At 40.9% G+C, this 27,614-nt stretch overlaps 1 protein-coding gene across 5 annotated transcripts in view; it reads left to right on the top strand.

Annotated features, from left to right (window-relative positions):
- ARVCF (ARVCF delta catenin family member) overlaps positions 1-27,614 on the top strand; it is a 269,893-nt gene that overhangs the window by 215,848 nt on the left and 26,431 nt on the right. For all 5 annotated transcript variants that reach the window (XM_082774079.1, XM_082774080.1, XM_082774083.1 and 2 more), the window contains 3 exons: positions 4,305-4,422; positions 5,705-5,876; positions 12,184-12,255. In XM_082774079.1, coding sequence (XP_082630205.1) covers positions 4,305-4,422; positions 5,705-5,876; positions 12,184-12,255 — 362 coding nt within the window. The remainder of the gene's footprint in view (positions 1-4,304; positions 4,423-5,704; positions 5,877-12,183; positions 12,256-27,614) is intronic.

Genomic DNA, 27,614 nt, shown 5'->3' with positions numbered 1-27,614 from the left:
ATGCACAAAGGCTACTGAAACGAGCTTTCCACTGAGCCAGCTTCAGCTGCTTCCAGCGTGCTTCTTCTAGAGAGAGATGAAAATCTTAATAGAAACATATCTAAAAAATTTCCATTTCAGCTGTTTATATTTAAAAAAAAAAAAAAGGCAGTCCCCATAGTCCCCAGCCTGTTGCCTTTGTCCCCAGCTGGGTCTCTAAACAAAGTGCTTTTTATGCCTGGAGAACCGAAGTGGGATGGTGAGTGTTGGGTAATGCTCTAACCTCTGGCTTTTGGCTTTATCTGCAGCACTGTAGGATAACAGCTGATGGCCCTTTCCAGCCAGGTGGCAGACATAGCAATAGTCTGGGAAATACTAGTTTAAGTGTTCAAAGAATAATGTCTCCCTGGTGCTTGTATTTTCAAGTTCCTCTGTGTTTAAAACAAAACAAAACAAAACAAAAACCACCTCAGAACGCACACAAAACCAAAAATGCAAGCTCTCAGCTTTAGCTTTAGCATTGTTAGAGAAAGCATAGTGGGGGCATTGCTACATGATTCGCATTGAAATCTTGCAAATTAAGTGCCATGCATTTAATTACTTCTAAATCTTCTCTCTTGAGGATAATTCTGGTGTGTGGCGCTGATCGTAGTAATGGCTCACCTATCCTAGAGGTGATGCATGCTGCCTGTTCTGTAAATGTAAATGTTACATTCAGACTTGCATGTCATTAAGAAGACTATTTGGTGCTAATGATAACCTTATCTGAAATACGAACAGATTTCTCACACGCTCCCCACCATTTTCTGAAGTCTTTAATGCCAACAGACTGGATTCCTAGTCTGATGCGTTTCCATGCTGGTAGGTATTTGCTTTTATTTAACATTTACTTAGCCCTCTGTTTTGTTTTCCCAGGAAAAGCATATATTTAAACATCCTTGCAAATCTTCTTTCACTAGTCCTTGCCTACAGGCTGGACTGCAAGAATTCGAGGTAGAATCCAGGATACTCTGCCCAGCTAAAGGCTGGGGTTTTCAAATCTCTGGGTGAGATGTGTGCCTTGCTGCTTCACGTAAAATTGGTCATAGAGTTGGTTTCCATCCTACATATTGACTAACACGGACAGTAATTTCATGTCTTGCTCTTGGAATTGCTTTTTTTGAGTGCATTGTATATATTTATGGCAAATACACTAAGCAGCTTTCTGTTACTCTTTGCAATACGATGTGAGAAAGATACTATTCTTGTTTTTAAAATATATTTTTTGTTTAATGGACCCTTGGAAAAGTATTCAGAAGTGGGTGTTAAAGCAGTGGGGACCTCTCTTGGGGATGAAGAGAAGCAGACTGTATGGAACAGCAGAGGTGAATTTTCCCCTGAAGACTATGAGGGTATTAGTTTTATAGGCTAAAAGAGACCACCAAGCAATGTAGTCTGAGGTGGTTTTGTTTTTGTTTTTTGCCTAGGTGCCTGCTTTATCTAGGTGCCTCCTTTGTCATATGAGGAGTACATTTTGGTTTTAGCTGTTTATTTGCAGGCGCTGATGGTGTCCTTTTTAACGAGCAGTCTGCAGGACATGGCAGGCCTTCCTGCACTAGCTCTTGCCCAGGTGATCACTTCTGCTGAGCACTGCAGCCCCTCCTGAATACCCGAGGTGTGAATTTGACCGATGATGACCAGGTGATCATCAAGGAGGCAGGCTGTGGTATTAACACCCCAAGGCAGAAATGCAAACTGGTATTTTCCTGGGTTGCAGGACCCCTTGGCTGTTTTGCTGAGTTCAGCTGGGGCTCGTAGCCTCAGCTTAACCAGCTTTCCAGCGTTGCTCTGAATGATGGCCTCCAAGCCCGGTAGCTCTTCTTCAGGGGCTGCCAGATGACAGCTCACTCAGAGCCCACCTTTCTGTGGTGCTTACGGATGTTTGGTGTATTTGTGCATGTATCTGAGATGCAAGTATTCCCTTGGGAGCAGGGAGCTCTTTGCTGCCTGGTGCAGTGTCAGAGCAGCAGAAAGAGCACGTTCTGCCAGGCAGGACCCGTCTCCCTAGACGTAGTCTCTCTGAGATTTTTGTTGCCCAGACTTCTGTGTGTAAAGGATGTGGGCTGAGCTCTCCGGTATGTCTGGGCTGTAATTACAGACAGGGAAATGGGTTTTGTTGTTCCACGTTAGGTAAATCCCATGGGCTGCAGGAATCTTGTCACCCAAGGAGGACTAGCAAAATCCCAGGAGCATCAGGTGTTTGTAGGGCCAATGTTTCTGCACGAGATGCTCACACGGATGTTTTCCAGTGTATTAGTTACGACATTAAAACTGCTAAGTTTGATGCCTGGGTAGCTTATACACAGTATTAATTAGCTATTAATTTGATCCTACAGAATTTTCATGCTCGTTTATGTCTGATATATGTGGGAATCTTTTCTTGAGGCATTAATTTTCATTAAGTTCTATAGCTGAAGATACTCCAGGAAAGTGAGGTTAGCAAGCCACACTTACTGACGCACTTTCTAATATCTTTTTCAATTATAATCTTATCAATGTCTACCTTCATATTCATCCTATAACAGATCAAGAAGTAAGACAGCAAGATAAAAAATTCTGTGATGCAGTCAATAACCAAAGCCATAAAACAAACGTTATTAAACGTGTGGGAGCACAAATGAAAAAAAAAAAGAATCTCTTGTGTATGGGCCTTGAGGGCAAGAAAGGTGTTAAGGAATATTTTTTGCAAGATTTGATTTATTTATTTCTTGAAGTTTGAGAGTGTTTCTCATGTATTTTAGTTGGCTATTTCTAAGGCTTAATGAGTGAGTAAGAAATGTGATACACAGCTCCACATGGACCATTTTTAGAGCATTTCTGCCACCCTCAAGCTCAGTAAGTAATGTTCCACTTCTAATAAATGTACTTGGAGGTGGAGCACCTGTCGTTTATTATTATAATGCCTGAAAGGTATCTCAGAGAATTCTAATTCAACTTTCAGTTTCATAAAAACTTTACATTAAAATTCACGTTTGGGCTTTTGATATTAAAGGATTAGTACAACAGGAAATGAAAAAACAGCATGTAGAATTCTTGTCCATATATCCTGTGGAATCATACGTTAATATCCACTTTTTGTGCTCTGTATCAGCCATTGCTAGAGGTGAGACTGTATTAGGTTTTAGAGAAAGGACTCGTTTGTCTGTGTATCTCATTTGTGATCTTAACTGCAAGTCAATGTGCTGTTACAGCAACCAGCTCTCAGTTAAGTGTCTTCAGATTTTGATAGGTCTCAGAAAGTTTTTTTTCTAGTTAAGCGATTAACATACAAACTTGTGTGGGTGATGGGGGGATGGACCATGGTTGGTTTGTTAATTACTTTGAGATTGGCAGTCCCTATAGTTAGGTAAAAAGAACAATTGGACACATTATCCTGATAGCAGAAGGTAATCACTGCGTCCTGACCTTTTGAGAGCTTACCTTACATGGATCTGAGAATTCAAAGACCCTGAAAGCTGTAGTGTTGACTGTGATATTGCCAACATTCGTGTATTTCAGCTTTGAGAAAACTTGGGCGTAGGCTTGCCAGTGAACACTATTGAGAATTGTTTTGTCAGCTCATTCCCCGCCCCCAGAACATGGCAGAGTGATCATAGTTAAATGAACTATAGCTTTTTGATTATCTGTTTTGTTTTGTTTTTTTCATGAAATCAAAAACATTTTTGTAGTTTCTGTGGCCAGGAGCATACTGCTGCTGAGTAGTCTTCAGCTTCAGAAAAAGTAACTTTATATATATATACATATACATATGTAACGTATGTATATATGCACACACTCATATACACGTACATATATATATATATTGCATATACATACGTAAGCTGTAATAACTGTGCCTGACTATGCATTTGACTGTTTTTATGCATTTATTTTTTATGCATTTGACTATGCATTTGACTTGTGATTTTGCCGTCATGTGTAATTTTCTTTAAAAAGTTGAAAGTATTTTTCAGATGAAAAGTTCTGGCTTTAAAAATAAATTTTTAGATTGGGTATTGTTTGCTATGAGAACTCCTGTCCACTTCAAGGTACATGGCTGAACTTGCTAGCAAGGCAGAAAAATGTGTGCATAGGCACCTCTGCAACTGCATTTCCCTTTTCGTTCAGATTAGGGTCATTGCGGATGCCCGCGTTTTACTGAGGTATAATAGTTTGTCAGGCTTCTTTGCCTCCAAATTGTTGATCTGAGATAATGAGTTCTTAATAATTGTATTATAAATCAACACACCTTCAACCTTGCGGTGAAGGTTAGAGGGCTAAGTTTTCTTTTAAATCTCTTCTATTAGGAACGTAAGTTCAGATGGAGCAGAAGCACGCCGAAGACTAAGAGAGTGTGACGGCTTGGTGGACGCCCTCCTTCATGCCCTCCAGTCTGCAGTTGGCAAGAAGGATACGGACAATAAGGTGAACTTGAGTATCAGAACTTGAATGGATGTTTCCAGTAATTTAAGCTGAAGTGCTGCACTGGGCTCTGACTTCTATTTGCTAGTATTAGAACATGATTATGCTTGCCTCAGAAAATATAGTAATTACCTTCCTTTCATCTCTGTCATGGTATCGATGGTTCTACTGATGGGTTATCAGCACGATGCTGCTGTGTTGCCTTGTCTGGCTGTTGAGGTGAGCAAAGACAAGTGGCTGTGATGGGTGGGGAAGAGTAGTCTTTTATTCCTGCCACTGGCATTATTGCTATTGTTCTGCATTACTTAATTGACATTTGTAAGTGCAGTTTGCAAATCAGAATTGAGTCCCATTGTGTTGTACTCTGCACAGTGTCAGCAAAGGAGTCAATTCACATCTTAAAGACTATATTCAACACCATCTTAGAAGAATGTAATAGTAAGATGTTAAGATGTCTTTAGACCTGAAACAATTTGTGGCTTTTTCTTGGAGGTACAAATGTTGATTCATCTGTTTTCATCGTCATCTCATCCTGTAGTGTTTAAAACAGTATTTTTACACATAGGGAATATCTTAAGTTTAACCTGTTTAAAAAGTGAAGAGCATACTATTGCTTTATAACACCAATAAGGCTTTTTAGCATCTTTATTTTATTCTTTTTAGTCCCACCATGTGATGGATTGTAGAAGGGAATTCTAAAGCCCTGTCACTTAATCAGATAATTTTGGAAGTGGATTTTGTAACCACCTGGTGGCTTCCATTGCAACCTACAGAGCATTGCTCTTGTCAGAGCCTGATGTGCTATGAATGAGCTATTCCTACAGAACAATAAGCGTTGTCATTGAAATCCTCACATGCCCTTAATTTTGACCTATAGAAAGTTTAATAAATAGGGTATCTTGGGGATTGTAAAGGTTGGAAGAGTGTGACAGCACTGTATTAAAATAAGAACCCTAAATGATCATTTTCTGCTGTGTGTTTGATCTTTTGGTGAATTTGTCATCTTTATGCACGATTGGGTGCTATTTTTGATTAGAGAGTTTTCATTTTGAATGGGTACTATTTATAAAACACTTCACTTTTAGTAGAAAAGAAGTGGTTTTAGAACAAGAAAAAACCTTAAATAAGGGTATTTTTGACAAAATTTCCTTGATCTACATTCTTTTCCTGGTATGGGTGGCTTTTTTTTTCCCCTTTTCCACAAACTTCCACTATGTGATGTAAGAGTTTACAAATTGGAGGGTTCCATACATACTTGTAATGTAATTTTTTTTTTTTGTTACAGTCCGTGGAGAACTGTGTGTGCATCATGCGGAATCTTTCCTATCACGTCCACAAAGAAGTCCCTGGAGCTGATAAGTATCAAGAACTAGATGCCAGTCAGACTACTAGCACAGGCGGCTCTCAGAAAAAGAAGAAAGATGATGCTGGTTGTTTTGGTGGAAAAAAAGCTAAAGGTATGTCTTGCAGAGAACTCACAATTGGAAGTGGATCTGTGGGTAAATTTTCTGTGTAGTCCTGCTCTTGCAAGCTCTTTCATCATGCAAGAGTGAGGCAGTTTGTGGAGGTACCTATCTGTAGTGCTGTGGATTGTGGTCCACAATTGCGATCCTTCTGCTTGGCTTTAAATAGGCGTGGTGCATGCTGTTGTAAGACACTCTGCTGTTGGGCAGTGGTGGATGTGCTCTGCCTCTCCTCTGCTTGTCTGTGTCCTTGCATCTGTCAAATTTACTCTTAGTCCACTTGCCTGGCTGTACAGCATGTGCCATAGCCCCACAAGCCAGGCCAGCATGTGCTTGTCTCCATGCATGGTAGTCCTGTCTGTTCCATGCCTCCATGTCTCTCACATCTGAATGCAAACTAAAAGCTTACATCTCCCACCCACTGCCAAAACATACACCCTCCCAATTCTGTCACTCAGTAATTTAAATTGCAAACAGGATTTTGTAGCTTTTAATTGTCAGTCGCTTTTAGACCTGTTCTTTCCTTTGGGGCATGAGTGTTGCAAATGAGTTTCATTACAAGAGAAGGTTAATAGTCTCAGTAACCCCCCTTCCATCTTCCTTCTAAAAAGAGACACTTAAATGTGTTTGAGTGTGCAAGAAACTTATATGCATTCTCTTTGTTGTTTTAGAGAAATGACTCTTACGAATTCGGAGATAGCAAAGTTAGTTTTCTGTCTAGGCTCCATTTTCTGCATTCGTATGTCCTCACATCCTGGCTTACTATTTATGCCCAGGGTCTAAGGAAGGTTGTGATGCTGAAGAGCAGACAAGGAATTGTTTGAACTTGAGGGACTGTGTGCTGTACATTAATCTTCCTCTGATGTGACCTGTACATGTTAGTGAAATGTTTTGTTTCCATATGTGCTATAAAGTCATCACAGTGTGAACTTGCTATTGCAGACTAGTCTGTCACCAGAGAGGTTTAACATGTGTCTAAAATATAAAAATAAAAAATAAAAAAATATTGAGGGGAATGTTTTAATGACTGGGGGTGGGGGGGAGAGGGCGGAACTGGAAAAAGAATTTTAGCTGCCTGGCCAACCTGTTCTCACAGTGAATGACTAAAGCAATGCTGTGATACCCTTTGGAAACCCTGAACATGTGCTGACTGGTTAGTTTTCTGCCACTTGTCCATGTTGTTTTGCTGCTTGAAAGCAATGCAGTCAGTTATTTTTTTTTGTTTTGTTTTACGTAAAAGCTGTGTGTGTGCATTGTGGAAGAGGGGAGTGTGATGACAGAGAACTGTCCTCATCCTCTTGATGACTGAAAAGAGCGCTCTCCGGTGGCTGCCCGTTGCCAAGTGGCTGCCAGTTTCCTATATTTCTGCATCTGTGCACCCTGATAGCTTCAGTTTAGCAGCCACAAAATCTGATTGTGTCTTTTTCGATTAATTGATCTCAAAATCATGTGACGCTGGATGAAGCCGCGGATTTCAGCAAGTAGTGCAGGCACTCAGTGACAGCTTGGGTTTGGCCCTGTGTGTAAATATACTTTTAAAGTCATAAATAGAAGATTCCTTGTCCCATTACTAAATTTATGTGAATACCTAGGCTGAAACTGTATTAATTTAGTCAGTCTAGGACTTTAAAATAGGTCACTTCATTTCCCTCCCTCTCTTGTTCACTTAATCTTGTAGTGTTTCCATATTTATTTTATTTCATGGTCATTGATCATAGCATTTCAAACACATCCACAAAGGGCTAGTCACCCTTCTGTCCCCTCAATTCCTGGAGTACCTTTTTTATAACGAAAAGTGAAGGGGGAAAAAAAAAATCTGCAGGGAAAGACTTTCCAGCAGGAACAAAAGAGATTAAGTGGAATATCCATTTTTTGTGGGTCTGTTTTGGGGTTGTTTTAGGTGTTGGAAGTTCCTTGTTCTTGTAAATCTCAGGCTTTGAACCTGTCCTGTAAAATTCTGCCTCTTTGTGACTGTTCCTTTGTATTTTCTTTCTCCCTGTAAATTTTTGTTTTTCTTTTGCTGCTTTTCTGGTAATTAGAGGAATGGTTCAATCAAGGTGAGTCTTTGCAATACTTTTTTTTATCATCACCATAATCTGCATTGTTCTGCTTTTACATGCAAGGCAAAGAGCTGACATCAAAGTCTTGCTCATTCGCCTTCTCTGCTCCCCCAGTGCATCCTCCTGTTCATTTCAGCAGGCATGGAAATCCGCTGTCTAATTGAGGGAGCATTTTATGTTTGGTCTTCTCACATTGCTAATAGAAAAGACATTTTTATTCAGTCCTGGTGCAAGTGCAGTAACAGAATTGATTTGTGACTGGCTTGATAAACCCATGAGGGAGGGCACAGGTAAGTGTGTGAGCTGCCTTCCCAACCCTGTCATGCCAAAGTACAGCTTTGCTAACTCACCTGCGTAGCGATAACTGTAAAGACTCAGCAGCTTGGATGAGTGTTCTCAGAGAGCCTTGGCATTTTGTCTGACTGGGCCCAGGTGCCTTGGCTGCTGCGTCTTTATTACAGACATTCACACTAGCTAGGTGAAGACACCTCCAGTAAATTGTTGGGGGCTCTGCCCTTCAGTTTAACATCCTAACACAACAGGTGAAATTGCAATTGAAATGTCCAAGCTTCCTTCCCTCCCTCCTCCTTCAGCTGGGAAGTTGAGTTAGGCTATGGAGTGCCCTGGAGTTATTGATGGTGCACTGTGTTATCGATACTGATCTGGGGGTAAAGACGGGCTCGTTTTCAGTCTGTGACACTTGCTTCAGATCAATGAGGTCTGGAGGGCTGAGCCAGAAGAGAAATGTTGAAAAAATTGCTCCCCACAACAAAAGCTGCTCGTTAGCATTCCGTGAGATGCTGATTTCTGACTGTGACTGGTGAGGCCTGTGGAGGGTGGGCATGTTGGCAAGGCAGAGCTCAGCCCTTGCTTTCTGTTACTCCACCGCCGTCCAGCTCAGGGGGTGTATTAACGAGCACAGTATTGACTGCTGGGGATGGTGCTGGTGTCATGAACAAATCTCTTTGCTTTTAATTTATTTTCTTTAACCAGGAAGGAAGTGTTTGGGAATTAATCCTTCAGCAAGAGTGGTCTAGCTGAATAGCTGTATTGATTATCCAGGAAAACAGAACGACATTTAAGGAAGATCATAAACAACATTAGTGGTTAATAACACTGGGTCACACCTCAGGGTCCTTGCTGGCAGAATGAAAATGCAAAAGGTCATGTTTTGGTTGTTTCTCACATAGAAGAAGTGGGGGGAGAGGCAAAGAATTTTAATCCCACTGTTTCAGAGACTGTAAATTGCATCTTGTACAAGCAAGTCTCATGTCAGGCTGTTTTCCCAAACCCAGTTGCAGTGCCAATTCCTACAGCCAGGTTTCATAAAACAGACCTGTCAGCAGGCACATTCAGGGCTGTCTGTCTCTTGGCCAAGTTCGAAGCTCTGCTTGTAATCCAACAACGTCTTTTGTCTAGTGTTGCTAGGTCAGGAAAACTTGGGGAGGAGGGAGACGCATAGAGCAACAGAAATTGAGATGTCCAAAACCAGTGCTTTCAAATTTTTAACTGCTAGTGTGGTCATTTAAGCATCCCTGGGCACCAGCGATCCTGGCTGGCTTGAGGGATAGCAAGATGTTCAGAGCTCCGGTGGCTGGCAGGGAAGCTGTTTTTCTTGTGATATCAGGCAGGCTCAGTGATGGCTGAGGGCTGTGTAATTGATTGGCTCTTGAAATTGCTAAATTCTGTCACCTTTTTAGAAAATCCAAATCAATATTTTGGGTCTCACGGAAATTAAATGGAAGAAGTAGCAGCTGGGCCACCTTTGTCTTCCAGATGGATTTCTGTGGAATCATCTTACAGCTTATTCCTCATGCTCCGAACCCTCTCCCTGTAGGAAGGCTCTGGAAAATGGAGGTGCTTCAGGTATTTCTGAACCTGGCCTCTGCTCAATTTGATTAACCAAGCAGTTTGTAGAGTTGAGATCCCCATGGTCAGAACTCTGTCTTCTGAATTTCTTCCATTTGTAAACAGCTGGCAGCTTCTGTTTTAAACAGATGTGGTTTTGCCCGAGGGCTGGATTAGTTCCTCTGGGGGCTGCGAGACGAACCAGGAAAGGTTTCACAGAAGAAGGCCGGTACGTTCAGCCTGGCCCTGAAATTGTGAGGCTGGAAATGAAATTCACAAAACACAGGTGGACCGTGCTGTCTTAATGAAAGATGGCTTAATAACCAGGCAGCTGCTTCCATGCTGCCAGCTCAAGAGCTGTAGCAGCCTGCTGTGTTCTCCTGGACAGTCCCTTACAAAGTGCTGCACGAGTACGTGCTGCTCACTGACCAGTGCACCCCAGAGAAGGGAGTCTGGCTCTTCCTGCGCCATCTCAGTTCTGCAGGGCTGGTAGAAATAACAAACTCCGATCTTAAAATTGTAGGGAGAACTTCTGAAATGAATAGCTGAGTAAAGCCTGGCCCTCAGTGCAGTTATTCTGAGGTTTTTAACTAGCTAATGCCAGAGACATGAAATCTGGGGGCATGTGAAAAAAGCTTGTCATACTTGTAGAGAAGATGCAGTCACGTTTCTTGGTTTTAAGTCTGTAATCTTTCCTAAACACCAACTTCATTCCTCCAGTGCTCCTTTTTTAATCCCTCTGCCCTGCTTTTTCCTCTCCCTGGTCTAAGGGTCAACGAGGGTTTGCAGGCAGCAGCAGGGCTCAGCTGTCGTTTCGAAATGCTGTGACCTTCGCTGTGCGTTTTGTTCTTCCTGGTATTCAGTTCCCCGAGCAACATGGTTCTGCTTCTGTCACGGTGCAAAATCTAGATGGAGGGCTGCAGTGTAGAAAGATGACTTTTCCATGCTTTAACCAAATTACTTCAGATGAACAGAACTTCCAGATCCATGCTTTGTTTTGTTCAGTACTTAAAGGTGGTGTTGGTGTGTTTTGTTTTTCCAAATAAAGGGAGAGAATGTATTGCTAGCCTCAAGTTTTTCTTTCTTTCCTCTTACTGTCATTTCTAAGTGTTCATATTGGTTTTTAAAAGCTGTTTCTCCACCATACTGCATGTTTGGTCTCTTGTCAGGAAGAAAGGTAGAGCAGCCCAGTGACTTCCCCATGCAGAAGCTGCACCAGCAGCTTCCTATAGTGGGGCAGGGATTGGCCTTTCCTCTTCTGTGACCTATTCATAGTCAAGACAAGTCTCTTGTAACTCTCTGTGTTAGGTTTTCCAAGGACTGTTTTCCTGTTTGCTTTTAACCATCCCTACTGATGGAGCTTTTAGCCCTTCCTGTAGACCTCCAGTGACAGTCTGGTAGGGTCCCTGGCCAGAAGCCACCCCTGAAGCTTAAATCAAGTTGTTCTGAATTCATCTCATCACTCATCGTTGCACCTTCTTCCCCTGCTCTTGTGCAAAAGGGACTAAATAACTGACTGGATTTTCCCCTTAAAATAAATTGGAAAAGCTAAATTGTACAATGCTGTCCTCAGAAGCCATGAGGATTCCTGCACTTCCTTGAAAATCTGCTGCCAGGGCTTCCAGCCACAAGGAACTTGGTTCTCCCACAGCATTCAAGTGTGCTTAGCCAAGGCGGTGTGCCCCTTTGGTCGGGGAAGAGAAAATTAACACTTCTCTCCCCAGCTGTGTACGTAACCTTGCATTTCTAGCCTAAAAAATAAATTAAATTAAATAAAAGCTGATGAAAAGGTTTAAAACTGTCTCTTAGCAAAAAATATGAAATTGTTTCCATCAGTTTCTACTAAGTAGCCAAAATTGCACTTCATTGATTGAAGGGCAACTGAAGGTTAAGTTGTTGGTTGCTGTCTGTACCGTTAAATCTAGGCCTCCCTACCTGGCAGTCACAGTGAGGATAGAGGCTGCTAAGCAAGCCTGTTGTATTTTCCTCTGCTGCTCTGTTTCTTCTTCAGCTAAGCCTCAGGTCAAAACTTCTCTGTGGGAATAATGAGGAAATCCTGAGTCTCTGAGGGAGGACTGCAGCTTTGCAAAGAAGAGAAATGGCACAGCTTTTGAAGATTTTAAGCACTCTCAAGGCCCACTGAATTGCCAGTGCTCTCATGTTAGCAAATCAACCTGAAAGTTGCACGGTTGTTTTTGTTTTTTTTAGCCTGCAATTGCTCAGGCTAAAAGCACAGCTATGCAGCTGGATTGCAGGTCACACATGTACAGATTCTTGTAGTAGTCTGATTTATATTCTGAGTCAATATCTTCTCTCATAGATGCGCATGACAGTAACTTACCTGTCAGTATGCTGATAGTCTTTACCATCTGTTGTCTTATTTTTTTGCACAGGAAAGAAGAATGGAGATTTGGACAGGAATTTTGATACACTTGATTTGCCTAAGCGGTCTGAAACAGCAAAAGGTAATGCTAATGTTTGTGCTTTTGGAAATAACAAGTAGCATGGGAGCTGGAGGCTCTTAAAGGGACTTGAGACATGAGCATATCAGGTTGATCTTCCTTTTATTTTCAGTTAATTGAAATAATAGGTGTGTCAGAGCTTATTTAGTATTTAATACGGGATATAAGCAGCTTTTATATTAAATTGCTAAATGGGGAGAATCTCAAAGAGGCCTGTCTGATTTGGTATTAGGTGGTGTACCTCCATAGAAGGGTAAATGCATGCAGTTGTCTTTTACAACTCCATTTGCAAATTGCCTGCACTGAACCTGAATGTAAGGAATTAAGCAATGCATTAGCTGAGTGTACTTATCACTCATCTTTTCCCTTTCCTGGCATCTCTATAGTTCTTCGGTTTTTCTGCATTGTGCTTTTGCATTTCAGCTTCTGGCAGAGGTGAAATCTTGTACAGATGATCTGCATCCCACCCTGTACGTGTGGTGCTCTCTTTCCTTGTTTGGAGGTTAGGAGATGATTTGGGTCTCATCAGACTTCTTACAGCATTGGACAGTGTTTTGAAACTTGTACAGGTTTTTGAAGTGTGTGCAATATCACTGCAGATCCAACCGTTGTCGTGGCAACTGCTGTGGTGCCACCCTGTCAGCCTGGTCTTGCAGGAGAAGCTCTTCTAGAGCACCCTCACCTGAATGATCTGTAAGTGCCAAGGACTACCAAAGTATTCTTCCAAAGGACAATTGAATTCTTCCTGTATCACATATACAGTTCCAGAGAGTATAAAGAGATCTCTAGATTTTCTTTGGATACCTGAATTCTGCCACCACAGTGACCTTGATCAAATCAACTGATTTGTGCTTCAATTTCATTTCTGTAAACTGAGGGCAGCAGCAAAGGCCACATCTAAAGTTCTTAGAGATGTAATGGTGGTCAGTAATGGCACAATAATTGTACGTGTGAAGTGCTGCACTCAGTTAAATTCATGGGCAGTGGAGCTCTGTTTTGATTATACAAAAACTAATCCTAGTATATAGATAGATCTAATTTATTTACAGACACCATCTACAATGGGTGCAGTTTCTAGGCTGATGTCTAAATACAGATTTCCATCTGGTGCATTATTGCATGAGATACTAAGGCACCTCCTATAAGGTACAATACCATCGTGTTACGGGAGCTGCAGGAAAAGGCTCTTAACCAACTATCACTTCCATGTCTTCAATTCAGGGCTGGGCACTGATCACATTGCAAAGCAAGGACACTTCTTAAGGGTGTTAATAAAAAAGAATGGGGGGGGGGAGGGCAAAATATAGCAAGGGCTTCAACTCTTTAATTGTTTTATAAATGTGATTGGAATGTAGGTGCCAGTAAAGGAAAAATGGAAATTGAGGATTTCTGAAAAGGAATGTATCTTGAATAACTTTATTTAAAATAAATTTGAAGTCTTTGATGTGGCTTTGCTAATGGTAGAATTTGTGTGGCATATCTGATAGGAGCTATGTCGTGCTATCAGAACTTACGCAGCTCGTTATCATTTTCAATTGCCAGAAATGGCACGCTCTTGAAGAGGCTTTGTTTGACAATTCTTGAGATACCCTAATTTAATCTAAATGGAATAGATTGTAATCTAACTACATATCTCATACTAGATTGGGTTAGGCGATTAATCCCCCAGTTTTGAAAGAAGCCCATTTGCATGGGAAAAGGCATGAGGAACTATTCATTTGTGTGCGTAAAGGGAGGACAAAAATTGTGACACATTTTTGTTGTCTTTTACCAGTAGTTTCCTGCTAAGCGTCTAGTTTACATCCTGGATATTAAAGGTCCTAACAAGATTGCTAGGACTTTGAATTGTTCAGTAAGATAAGAAAAATAAAATTGCAGTCTGAAACCCCTTAAAAGCTCAGGTCAGATGTATGCCATAGAGTATAATTGGTTCTGATGAGATCAGCTCTCAGCTGAAGCAGAACCTCGTTACTAAGATTGAAAAATCATGCAAGTTTTAATGATCAAAAGCACTCAGTTTGAGTGACACAATGAAGTGCTATTTCAAAAATCAACAATTATAGATTAATCTCTTTCATGTATTATTAAAGCCATATTAAAGTGAGTTTTCAGCTGGAATCTTTGTGGGCATATGAAACTGGGGTAGTAAGATTTGTTTATGCAGTGCAGCAAATGAACATTGTGGTGGTTACCTAAACATTGGGATGCAGTGTTGTAAAGTTTCCTGTAATCTTGCGTCAACATCCATGATGTTTATCTGGTGGATCTAAACAGGCTTTAGGAAGCTGATGACATGGTTTCCTTATAGAATAATTTTAGATGTGATCACTGAGCTTAATTGAGGCTGTGCTTATGATCACTTGAAAAACTGCAATCTAGAAAATGTGAACTAGTTCAAACCCATTTTCTATCATCTCTGGAAATTTTGTTTGGTCTCAGAATGACTTTAATTACAGGAATCTCTGCTTATCACACAGGTGAACATCATAAAAGCAGAACCCTTTGGGAGTTCTAGTTGTGGGGGAATGGGACAGGTAAATGTCTGTCTGTATGGCAGAGATTTTTTCAGTCTCTTTCAAGACAGTTTATGAACATGTTCATGTTCTGAATAGAACAAAGGGAATTTGGGTTATTACCTGGTTTAAATACTAGTAATTTCTTCCTGGAATTTGTTCGCTCTGGAGAGGAAAGAATGAATGAAGGCAATCTTTTTTTTTTTTTTTTTTTTTTTTTTTTTTTAAACTAAGGGATGATCTAAAGTCCTCTTTCTTTTGATTGCTCTTGTTTCTTTTTTTTTTTTTTTTGTTTTTAATGGAAATCAGATTTTGCACAGCACGGCATTTGAGCAGCCCTGAAACCATTTCTAAACCTTTATTAACTTTATGTGCTAGGCGTTCTGGCAGGGGGATGCTTCTAGTGCAGGGTTATCATTTGTAGTAAACTGGATAATGTCAGATGAGAGATCTTCTAATGCTTTCAGAAGCTGTCTCATCTGATATAAAAAAAATAAATATATTTGCTCCGGCAGCGTCCAGAGTACTGCTGTCCTCATGAGGAAGAATTGTGGAAGAGATGCTTCTTGTTTCCTCTTTGTTGAAAGGAGCATTTTTTTTTCCTGACAGACAGGGAGAGAGGATAAATTTGGGGGAAACGATAAGAGCTTGCATAGAGCCATGTGAGAAGGAGACAGCACTGACAAGAAATTACAAATGCTGTCCCTAGGACCTTGCTAAATTTAGTACTTTCAAAAAATTCCTACTTCTGGGAGAAAAAACAGTCTTGCTAAAATCCCTTCCCCGATATAAAGTAGGTCACTGACAGCAGCGTTGGCTGACTCCTCTGCAGACTGCTCTTTCTGTGCTACCTTGGTGTGAATGTTGATTTCTCCTGTGTGCACGTTTGATACGTAGCGTAGTACAGTTCCTTGGCTTTGTGAGCAGAGCCCTTATTTCTGAGCAGGACTAGTGACAGGAGGCTCGTACAGTAGGGAAAAGATCCAGATTAATCATATCTGTGCAGTGGAAAGCAGTGTCTCAGATGGCAGACTGGCAGATTGTGAGATAAGGTTTTCTGAAAAGAATCAGCACTGATCTGTGTCAGCCCTCTGAAGATGTTAGGAAGGTTGTAACGTTTGATCCTCCTGATGGGAGGGTGCTGGATTGTCCACCTCTGTTCATCAGAAAAGCAAGTCTGCTCTTTGTAGGTAATTGGTCAGTTATTCATAATTAAGTCCAAAGCACTACGCTGTTAGTTTAGACAAATCTCTTGGCTTCTTTCTTATGCTTGCATATATCTAATAGCATAAAAGCGGATGCTCTAAGCTGCTTTGGGTGTTGAAAATGAAGTAAAGGTCTAGTTTCAGTTCATCTCATTCGGGAGTTGAAATTTTTCAGCCAAAAGGACGTGTGTTCAGGTACATCTCAGCCTGGCGGATGAGCTAACTCATTCTCTCCTATAAATCAGTTAGTGTTTATTATTTTTTTCTTTTCTCTTTTGATTATTTAAGCTTAGTTGCATTTTAATGGGAACATGGGCATAGGAATAGAGTAGAGCAGAAATACTGGGCTAGCAATAAAGATGCTCGTATTTGAACAAATCCATTTTGTTGTAGCAGGGACCTGAAAGAAAAGCTGCATATATATTCAAAAGCTCAGCCTTGTGCGTACGCTTACGCTGGTCAGTAGCCTTTGTACGTAGGGAAGGAGATCTTGCATGAACTTTAGTCAGCAGGTGAATTTCCTCTTTCTCTGTTATCTCAAATACTCAGTCACTTTCCATGTAGCCCAGTGCTGATGATAGATTTTCTATTCCAGAAGGTGAGTGTTTAAATTCACTTATAAATCTGTGTGTTACTGCTCCAGGAAATTAGACTTCCTGGCACTGTCAGGGTAATGACTTTAACTTAGTAGATTACCAAAATGCTAGCAATTTGTCTTCAGCTATAGGCAACGCTGTCGTGGGGGAGAGAGGAAACTTCACTGAAGCTTTATTCTGACTTTGTTTGTAATTAAGATTAGCTTCTGTTCTCATTTCACTGCCATTTTAATTTGCTTTCTTGAAGTCCTTAAATGTTGACACAAGCTCTCACCTGCCCTTTCCATCTCCTTTCAATCATTAATTTTGATTGTTGTATGGTGAGTGAGTGGAATTGCTTGATTAATGGTAGATCCACATCCCTCCTGTGCCTGCTAGGGAAAATTGAGGGGCTGAGAAGACCTCTTCTGTGAGAGCAGGTAACATGTTCTTGTATTTTAACATCTTTTAAGTGTTTCATGCATGGCGATAGAACTCCTATCAGAATTAAGTATCTTGTATTTCTGTTGCTTTACCAGGTAAAATGTTCTTTTTGGCTCCCATGTGGTATTGTGGTTTTGGTATATGTGTTGTGTTTTTTTTTGTAATTTACGAAGCAGTGAAATCTCCCTCATCTGTCTTCCAGTGCTTTGAGTCAGAGAAAATTTATTATCTTAGATAGAAAAATTCCCTTATGCAGCCTGCCCTTGCCAAACTTCCTCCAGCCTTGTACCTACAAATTCTAATCCTTTTTCCCTAAATCTGCTAGGAATTCAAAACGGACACCAGTGGATTTTTTTTTTCCTTTCTTGTGCGCACATTCATTCTGTAACTGACTGCTTGTAGTGCAGAAGTTTAATTGTTCTGGAATGTTCTGCTTTATTTTCATCATCTTTTACAGTTCTTATGTTGAGTCACTTGTTTGATCAAAGCTGGGTTGTGAAGCATGGCTGTGGGATTGCTTCCTGGTCTTCTGAGTTATGCTCTACAGCGGGAAACTCTTATTTGTGATCTTAATGGGTTTAATTTTATAGAATATAAATCTTAAGTTCAGGGCTGAGACTGAAGGGTCTGAAAAATCATATGGGGAGCTGGAGCTGGAATGTGGATTAGATGTCCAGGAGTGGGTTGCAGTGACACTGTTAGACCTTGCATCTTGTTTCTGCCCTGACACATCTGCCACCAACGGAACAAATGAGTCTAAAATAAATCCTTGTTCTTGACATTACAACTCAAGCAACTTTAACTAATACCAAGTGCTTTATAGAAAAAAATATTTTAAGTTGCCTGGCCGAAGCCTTTGAAAGTCGTACCCTGCCTTAACACACATTTAGGGTTTAAAGGCTGGTTTCTTAGCATGGATTTTAAATTAAGTGCAAAATCCTGTCACCAGCACTTAACTTGACAAAACTCTTAAAACAGAAAACTGTCACGATAGAAGTGTTCTTCTCTTAACAGTGGTGGTTTTTGGCTTTGTTTGTTTATTTTTAAAAAGTTTATAGAGAACTTGTGTTGTTTGTAAACTCTAAATGAGGTGAGCACTGATGGGTGGTGCAGTGGTGAGAAGATGTTTCTTTTACTTCCGTCTCTGAGTCCCCGTATATGCTCCAGGGTACCTACAAGGAATTTTGCTGTAGGTTTGTGCCAGAATGTTCCTCAGTACCCGCTTGAGAATTTTTATGTAGGCCAAAAAGGCAGAAGAAACAAGTGGAAGGAAGAGTCTGCATCTCTTTGCAGAAGCAGCTGGCTTTGAAACCTGTTGAACAAACACTGCTCCATTGTCACGATGTTCCTTCTCGCTCGCTATTCTGTTTTGCTGTCTGTTGCCAGGATCAGCTGTTTTTTTTGCTTGTGGACTTGTCACACACATACAGAGCTGCTGGACTTCATTGTTAAAGCAGTCCTGGTAGTTACTGATTCACCTGCTGATAAGCTCACCTTGCTGCACAGGTGTTGCATAAAATAAATCATTAGCACAACTCTTAAGGATTGTTCTTTTCGTTTTGCTATTGTACAACTGGTAAGCCTTGAACAGCCTGGCAATATAAAGATTTTTAACCATGGAGTGACCTCTGTTTCCTTCTGCATAACTCGGTAGCATAAGGTTAAAAATATATATATCTATATGAGCCAGCCTATTTTTAACAGCTATTGAACTGGCTTAGTAGTTAACGTGGCAGATTTTCCCCAGGTATCTTGTTTTGCCTACTGGTACCTACGGGCTTTTTTCTAGTCTGTTGTTATTTATTCAGATGACAGTTGGCAGTCAGTGGAGTCTGATACTCCGGTGCAAAATAGAGAGCAGTACAAGGATTTGGGAACACGTGCAGCAGCTCTTTGGTTTAAGAAGAACAGTGGAGAGTAGAAGAAAAAAAAAAAAAACACCTCTCTTCTAGCTGATTTCTTGTATTACTGCATTATCTTGGGAGCCTTGGGTTGGGAAGGGGCAAGTCAGGTGCAAGTGGCTGCATCCAGCAGTGAGGTTTTAGGAAATATTAGTAGTGGAAAAATAACAGATGAGTTGGTTTGGATGTATTCATTCTATTATCTCTGTACCTTTGCAGGTCAGCTGCCAGATATCAGATATGTGAGACTTATAGTGCCTGCTTTGGGGGTTTTAACAACGTATCTGTTTATTTCCAGTCCAGGAGTGAAAGCATTCTGTTCTTTTTTCTTGTGCTTGTGCGAGAAGCTGGCTTCGAGTTCTGGTGGATTTCAGCTTCAGGAGAAAAGGAAGGCTAGGTTGACTTTGATGTTGCTCTCCAGCTCCTCATCTGAAAGTAAAGTATATTTAGGGTTTTGTTTTGGGGCCAACTTAGAATTGTGACACCCAGGACTTTATCTTCTACAGCTGCTGTTGTGTAGGTGTAGTAGGTGGACAGACGGATTATTTTTGTCATCCTGCCTTCGATTCTAGCCCTGTGTGTGGGCACTCAGTGAGGACCATAACTTTTTGAGAAAGGTACTGTAAGTAAGGTCAATTCTCAGTAGTCCACAAAGGGCATCGAGAAGATTTGAATCAGGCCACACAGAACATGCTTCCATCTGCAGAGGTTCTTTCTGAAGTTGAGGTCTGTTTTGTCTGTGAGAGATCACCATGGCAAAGCTTTAAGCAGGTGGATGTGATCACTTCTCCCTACATCCAGTATGGACACTTCATAGCACAAATGTCTTTTTCAGTTTTAGATCATGTAGCTTTGAAATCTAAGAGGAGCAGTGGAAACAACTGCTGGAAGGGGGAGGGAACAGGAGTGATTGTAGTGATACGGGAATTTATTTCAATTCTATATTTATAGGGAGCTGAGAATGTGAACATCTTTATGAAGTCATGACAGGGTTCTTCATGTCCATCACTACTTTTGGCTTCGTTGTAACTTGTTTACTTCTAGAGCTCCTCCTTTTCCCTTAGTCTTCCTCTTTCTTATCAGCTAGAGGGAGTATGTATGCGAGATGAGTCAGGAAGACAACTTGCTTTCTGAACTGTTTAAAACTCTTCCTTACGAATGAGAAGAAACTGACACATCAGAAGGTCCTTGGTTATCCCAGAAACAGTGGATGAACATCCACAACTATTCCTCTTGTTTATCCTTCCCTTGCATTCTTGAATGTTCAGACTTCCTCAGCATGTGGAGGGGAGAAGCTGGCAATTGGAGACAAGATAGTCCCTCTCCATCTTTAGGTCCTTTAGGATTAAAATAATTCCCGTAGTCAGTTTCCAGCTCCTTCTTGCTTAGGGCTAACACCTAAGATTATTAGATCTGTTACAACAACTAGCTGTATCTTCAAAAGACAAGAATCCCTGGTGGTAAATTCCCTTTCCAGCTTGTTAGGAATCTGTGGCCAAGTTACAAATGCACAGAAATGAGATTTATAGTGTGTGTGGTTATAACATCTTCAACTAGAACAGCCTATACATACTTGCATAATAAAATAGCCTATGAAAAACTAAACAGTAGGAATTCCACTGAAGCACATAGTAATTATGGCAGCTACTGAGGTGATTGAGTGATTTGAGGTTTCAGCAGAAGACAGAGCTGGAAGTAAGGAAGTCTCATTTTCACATTCCAGCATTGCTACTGACTTGCTGAGTGGCCTTAGGCGAGCTAATTGCATTCAGATGCCAGAGCTGTAGTGGACTCATTCATGATGTTTAGCTACTTCCACTGCTTTCAGTAGAATAATTACTGGTATTTTCACTGCTGCTGTGATAACCAGTGCAGAATGAGTGTACATGATGTGTTTGTAAAAACAGCAAATTTGGCCAAAGTATTGGTATTATAACTGTTGCTAGCACTGCAGTGATATGAATATTAAATAAAAACAGCTTTTGTTCAAGGTGTGTGGTAGTGTCTTACTCCAGTGGGACGTTTTGGAAATGGAAATTGGAATATTTTGTGATGACTTCCCAGTGCAGAGAGTAGTTTGAAGTTACATAACACTGGGAATTGCTTAGTATTCTTGTTACTCATGCCACGCTTTGTATTTTTATGAAGTTCATCCGCCTTATTTATGGTGCTTTGCATAGATAAATGCATTGAGAAACCATTACATAACTTGCTGTAACAGTACTTGTTGTAAAACTCAGCAAGTTTTACAGCTCAGCTACAGCGTTTACTTCAGTTTCAGCGATGTGTTACTTGGCGATTCGGAGGCAGCTAACAGGATCTTAATCCTTGAATCACTGACTGGACTCACATGTTGGCTACCATTTCTCAGGATAAAGTAGTTCATGTTGGAATGTGTTAGTTCTCAGTTATGTTTTCTGTGCTCGCAACCTTCCCTGCACTGTTTGTCCCTTTCTGAGATTAGTTAGTATTCTTCTCCCCCTTTTGGTTTGTGTGTATGTTTTTTTATGTCTCACTTTGTATTTCTATTTGACAAGCAATGCTAATTGTTACTCCAAAACAAAATGTCTGTTATTACAGGGCGTAGCTCATTATACAGATGCTGATCAAGGACTATTTATAAAATGAGAATATGCCAAGAAAATTTGCCCAAAACAAAGGCAGAAGTTGGTTAAAGGTTAGACTAGATGATCTTAGAGGTCTTTTCTAGCCTGAGTGATTCTGTGATGAGGCAGTGTTTATCTCACATAACTTGACCTGCCTCAGCCTTGGGACTTAGTCACTACAGTGAGATCTCCATCCATCCATCCATCCATCCATCCATCCATCCATCCATCCATCCATCCATCCAAAAGTGCTGCTTTATGTTAAATTTGTGCCATATTACTTCAGTTTTGGTTAAAAAACAGCAATGAAAGCTTACAGACTTTTTCCCCTTCTATCATAAGTGTAAAAAATGAGATGTTACACTTTGAAGAGAGGTGCAAATCAGAAAATTTTCCTATTGCCTAGCTAGTATTACTGTGAAAAGCAAAAAAGAGCAACTCCAGAATTTATTATATGGCCAGAATTTAGAGGTGAAGTTTCGTGTCAAAAATAATCACAAAAACCTTGTTGCACAAAGTTACAAGTGTCTCTGGTGTCCGTCAGAAGTTAGGGCAGCAAGGTTCTGCTGACAAAGCTACTTGACAAGAGGCCGGCAGAAAGTTTCTGAGCAGCTGAGGCAGAAAGCTGGTTTAACGTGGGGTTTAAGTCCCTGGCCAGACTTCCAGAAATAGGCTGTGTGTAAGTAAAAGGAATAGTTAGAGCTCTGCGTAAGTGGTCTGAAAGCTGTGCCTTTGGGAGGAATAGGCGAGTGGATGGCTTTCTCAGAGGCCTACATGGCTCAGGTGTTTTCAAAACTCAATGTTAGCCTGATATCTCTTGGATCTTACTTAAAATTCTGTCTTGGATAGTCTGGCTATCGTGTCTAGTACTTATGCACACAAAAATGCAGGTTAAGCATTGGAACAGGTTCACAGAGAAGCTTTGCTGGGTTTCAAGGCCTGGCTGGACAAAGTCATCACTAACTTGGTGCCAGTTCAGTGCTGAGGCTGCTTTGAGCAGGGGGCAACCCGTGGGACCTCCCACGCTCTTTCTCATCATAGTTATTCTCTGTGACTGTTTTTGCTAACTGATTACAAAGTCAGCCAAGAATTGTCTGCGTGCAAAGAAACAGTGTATTTCTTTTTCTTAGGGACAAGTTATTTTCAAAATGGCTTAATCCACAGCAGCTAGCTAGCCAACTGAGATGGGAAAAAGAGTGAGAGAGCCCATTTGCCCAGGTTACTTGGGGAAAAAGGAGCATAATATGCAAAATGCCTCTTAATTGTTGGCTCTCAGGTTGATCACACACACACACGCACTTTCAAGGTATGTCTTTTTTCAAAAAAAAAAATAATCTATTTTTATATTTTTTTATTTTTTTACAGTATGCACTTTCTCTGGTGTCAGCACAATAAACCACAGATTCCTCGTTACACTGTTAATCAGTCATTGGTGGTATGTTTCTAACAGCTAATGATGGAGGAGAGAGAAAGGGACAACAAAAATGAAATAGTTATGTGTTTCTGAACTAATTGCAAATTGAGGTACTAGAGATCAGGCCAAGGAGGCCTGCCTTGTAGTACAACTAGTACAGGAGAAGTACATGCAGTAAGGTGGCTAGTATTTTTCCACTTCTGCTTGAACAGTATTTATTAGAGTTAATGGAAAGCTTTAATCATGGAGTTAATCTGAAAATTAATATAAACTGGAATGTCATATAACCTGTGAATTCTAAATTGCAGAAGTTACTGGTGCTCATTAGTCAGGCTGAAGCTGCAGATGTGTTTTGCAGAAAGGCAAATAATCAAAAAAATTAACTTCTGTTTTCTCAGCATTAATTTCTGGTGCATTTACCTACACAGTTGCTGCAGTCATATTATCTGACTCATTACTTTGTAAGCCACTTTGAGATCTTGAATGTGAAAGCTGCTCTCCAAAGCCATATTTATTTCTACAACCCTGAGTGCTCTACACAGGCTTAAAAGCTCCCCTCTTCTCCATCATGACAGGGCAATGACATGACTTAATGTGCCGTATACATCTAAACTGTGGATTGAAGTAAAATGACCTTGAACTACGAGGCGGGCATTTTACATCATACAGTAGACACTTAAATTTACCTGTCAACTTTGGAGGGGAGTGGGAGAGAAATCTTACCTCTGTGTGGTTTGGAAAGCAATGTCAATCCAACTGTTATTTGCTCTGAACCCACTGAGAGCTTGATTGCTGACCCAGGCATTTTCAGATGATCTGTGTGAATGTTGATCAGTATGTGGTAGAAAGGAGAGCATTTTTATTTCATCCTTTCAGACCATTACTTTCAGCCCTGAATTTTCTCAGTCTTGGTCATAGGGAAAACTAGAATTCAACACTGGCGTGAAATGTTATTCGTCTGTTTAGGAATGGACTATGGCTCGGGCTTATCTGGAGTGAGGACATGAAAGAGCAATCCTTCCATCTCACATCCAGTTTAGTCATGTTTTGCGTGCCTTGAGGTCTCCATATTTTACTGAATGTATTGTTGCTTTTGTAGGAGCCATTTAGAGCAGCTTCACAGCTTCTAACTTTTACCAGTAGCCTGACACTATGACAGTGTGCTTGAACAGGCCACGTTTAGATAGGCAAGACAGAAATCATGTGTGAGGGAAAAGGAGAATACAGATTGCTAAAGCAGCTGTACAGAGTTACAGAGCATTTCAGTGGCAGAGCTCAGAAGAGATTGCTTCATGATTCCTGAAGCAATTTCTTTCCAGCTGGCTCATGGTAACAAGCAAGGTAGAAAAGCCACTCCATTTCAAAATGTCGTTCTTCATGTCCATCTCAAGCAAAGCCAGGAAGAACATTTAATCTAATGTAACCCCTACAAAATATGAAGGGCCATGAATAGGAAAAGATCTACAGAGGGTTACTTCCAGGAGACTGCTTGCCTTTGGGTTACTGCTAGTATCTAAAACTTGAGACTTGGTAAAGCCACGTATGTCTCAGTTTGTCTAGTTCTGCAAGTTTTTGCTTAATAGCTAAATCCCAGCAAAAGCAGGTCCTTTACAAGTCCTACATAGCTGCTTGCTGAAATGAAAGCAATACAGAGATAAAACCCATTGAAATTAAACTGTATTGACAGTTTTCTGTGAGATGATTCCAGTTTTCCTGAACACTTGGAATTTGGTGTCCCACACCTCACTGCAGCCTGGAGTCCTATTTCAAGATCCAGCTGTGGGCTGAGATGGCCTACATGAAGTTAGAGAAGAACACTGTTGTGTATATATGAACGATAAGAAATGGGTACACCCTGTAACATGATGGAAACTTCAATACTCTTGAAGAAGTACCTCACCCCATTTGCACTTCTGTTGGCCTTTTCAGAGTTTCCACAGACATGAGCAACCTCTGCAGTATGTGACAGCTTCTGCTTGAAAACTTTTCATGAGTAGTTTTAAGCTCAATTTTTAATTGCATTATGTTATCATAATAAAGCTGCACTGGAATTGAAAATTGCCTTAAATGACCTGTTTTCCAGGGTTAAGGACCTTCTCGTTATTTTAACAGCGATGAAGTGGTTTCAAGGAAGTTGTTGGAATTGCTTTGAGTTAGTGTCTGTTGTTGTATTGATGTGGAATTTCCCATATGACTGTGGTGGTTTGTGAATGTGGGCTGTGCCTGTAGGATGGTTGAAATGGGGACAGGCTGCAGTTGGATGCTATCTAACATTCCTATGCTGTCTCTTGAAAAATGTCTCAGTGCTTACTCTATTCATTTCAACTAAGTAGCTCATTCATTGCCTCCTACGAGCTGGGGCACAAATCTTTTATTTTTTCCCCCCTTTTTACTTACAGATGGATTTATTTGTGGTTGTAAAATGAGTTAGGACCGCTAAGGCTTCAGAGAGCTACTTCTGTCCAGATCATGTTGTTGTATCTCACAATTCAGTCCAAATTCATCTTTTATAGCAAGATTTGTGTTACTAGGAAACCTATAATTTTATGGGCAAAACTGTTAGTCAGCTCTACCAATGATTATCAGGCAGTCAGTACATCAGACATATTTACATTTAATAGAAATTTCTTGCTTTTCTAAGAAGTTAGCAAGTGGTTGGCAGAAAAAAAGACTATCCCCTCCCTCTGCACGTTTAGTGTTGTGTATCACAGCTCAATGAGGGAGGAGCAGCAGCACCTTCTCTTGCCTCTCACCATCTGTAGCCCCAGAGTGGGTATGGACAAGGTGCTTTGAGGGTGGTTGGAACATCTCTGTTCCTGAAGTCATTAGGTTTTCCAGCTGAAATCCATGAGAATTAACTACCCAAATACTGCACCCTGAAAACCTGAGCTGTAAGGTCAATTTTTGTGTTAGAGAACTTGAAGAAAACCTTCTGTTCGTGCTGCTTCCATTCTGGCCTGACATTTAGTTGACATTGAAAATATCAAATTCTTTTTCTTGGATGCTTGGGAGATGTTTGAATTGCCTGACAGCAGCATAGTGACTGTAATTGAGACAGATTAGAGGCACTGGGCTTCCTTTGGGTGCATGTGGCAGCTTTCATGAAATAGAGAGAGAAATTGAAACACACTTTTGACTTTGGAAGCTGCAGCAGGAGCTAATTAGCTATTTCAGAACACAAACAGGATTGGAGGGATGTGTTTGCGTTTGCATATAATAAATTATTTAATAACATGAGGGAGTCTTTCCATATGGTACTTGCCTATAAAGTGCTTTTAAAGACAATATTGCAGGACTATGCCTGGAATCAACTGAGCAGGCTTCCCATGTCAGTCCTGCTGATGAGGAATCACTGACCTTTTATTTCTCTAGGCTGAGATGGGATCTGCTAGCTTCTTCTTGGCTTGGATACTGCTAACCTTTCCTTAGGAAAGGTTAGATGTTTATACCCAAATATTTCCTTCTAACTGGGAAGTACTTTGAAGTGTTTGATGTTTCCATGAGGGTAGATACACAGGAGAATAGACAGATTTATTCCTCCTTCATATTCTAGCAAGTCAAGCTGGGGAGTTCTGCTGCCCTTCACTGCCTTAAGCAGACAGGCCTCTAGCAAGCAACTGAACTAATAAGAATAACCGTACCTGTGTAATGGCTTCTGACCATTTAGAAGATTTTTATATTAGAAATCATGATGAGAAGTGGAAGAATAAGTAGACTCAGTGAAGCATGAGTAACCCAGAAAAAAGCTTTCGAATTGCCTTCCAAGTAGTTCAGTGTGTGAGCTGTGAAAGATTTGTTGTGTTGTTTTTTTTTTCTTGAAGTTGTTTTTCCCTTGGCACTGAAGATAAGACTCTGCAAAGACAGACTGCAAAGGGGAGAACCTGACAGGTGCCAGCCCAAGTGGAAATACTGTCTGTCGATCCTGGTCTGTCGCAGCTCTGAAGCAGTACCCGTTGCTGATGCATCCAAACGCTTGTCAGGGATGTGCAGGCTTTCAAACCGGAGCTGGAAGTCCCTCAGCAGCAGAACTGTTTTTTGAAGCACAGTCGGTGGAAATCCCCCTAGTCCCATACCTGACAAAGCAGTCCAATTTCTGTAAATTCCCCAGTGATGGAGGATTTGTTTTTGTCTCGCTGATTAAGATTCAGTGGCAGCATCCACTATGTGTAAGAGCAGACAGGGCCTGATCCCACAGGGTGCTCTGGGTCCTCCCCACACCCTGACTCTCCACAGGCCTGGTAGAGAGAAATCACATCCATGGAGTTCTGGAGAAGTGGGGCTATCGATTTTGTCACATCCTGTGGCTGCTGCATCCATGCCAAGCCCTTCCACCTTTCTTGCGTAACTCCAGTACTCAATATCTGAGGGTGGGTGGATATTTCAACTAAATAAGCACTACCATATTGTGTTTTTTTTTTGTTTGTTTTTTGTTTTTCCCTTTGGTGCCTTCCATCTGCCTTTTGTAGTCTTTCTTCCCTTTCTTCTGTGCTTGCTTATTTGCTGGAATTTTATGACAGCAAGTTTATAAAGCTTTTCGACATCTGAACAGTTGTGAATAAAATCAGAATCTAGTCCATGACTCCTTTTGCAGTAAGCATTTTTCTACAAACACGTTTCTACTACTGAGCTGGGAGGAAGCTAAAAGCTCATTAGCTTCCTAGAGTCAGAGCATCTGATTGGCATCTGGAACTGCAGGGCTGAATT

Source organism: Aythya marila (assembly GCF_965140915.1).
Source record: "Aythya marila genome assembly, chromosome: 17".
In the NCBI taxonomy this organism is placed as follows: domain Eukaryota; kingdom Metazoa; phylum Chordata; class Aves; order Anseriformes; family Anatidae; genus Aythya; species Aythya marila.
This window is presented reverse-complemented; position numbering and strand designations above follow the sequence as displayed.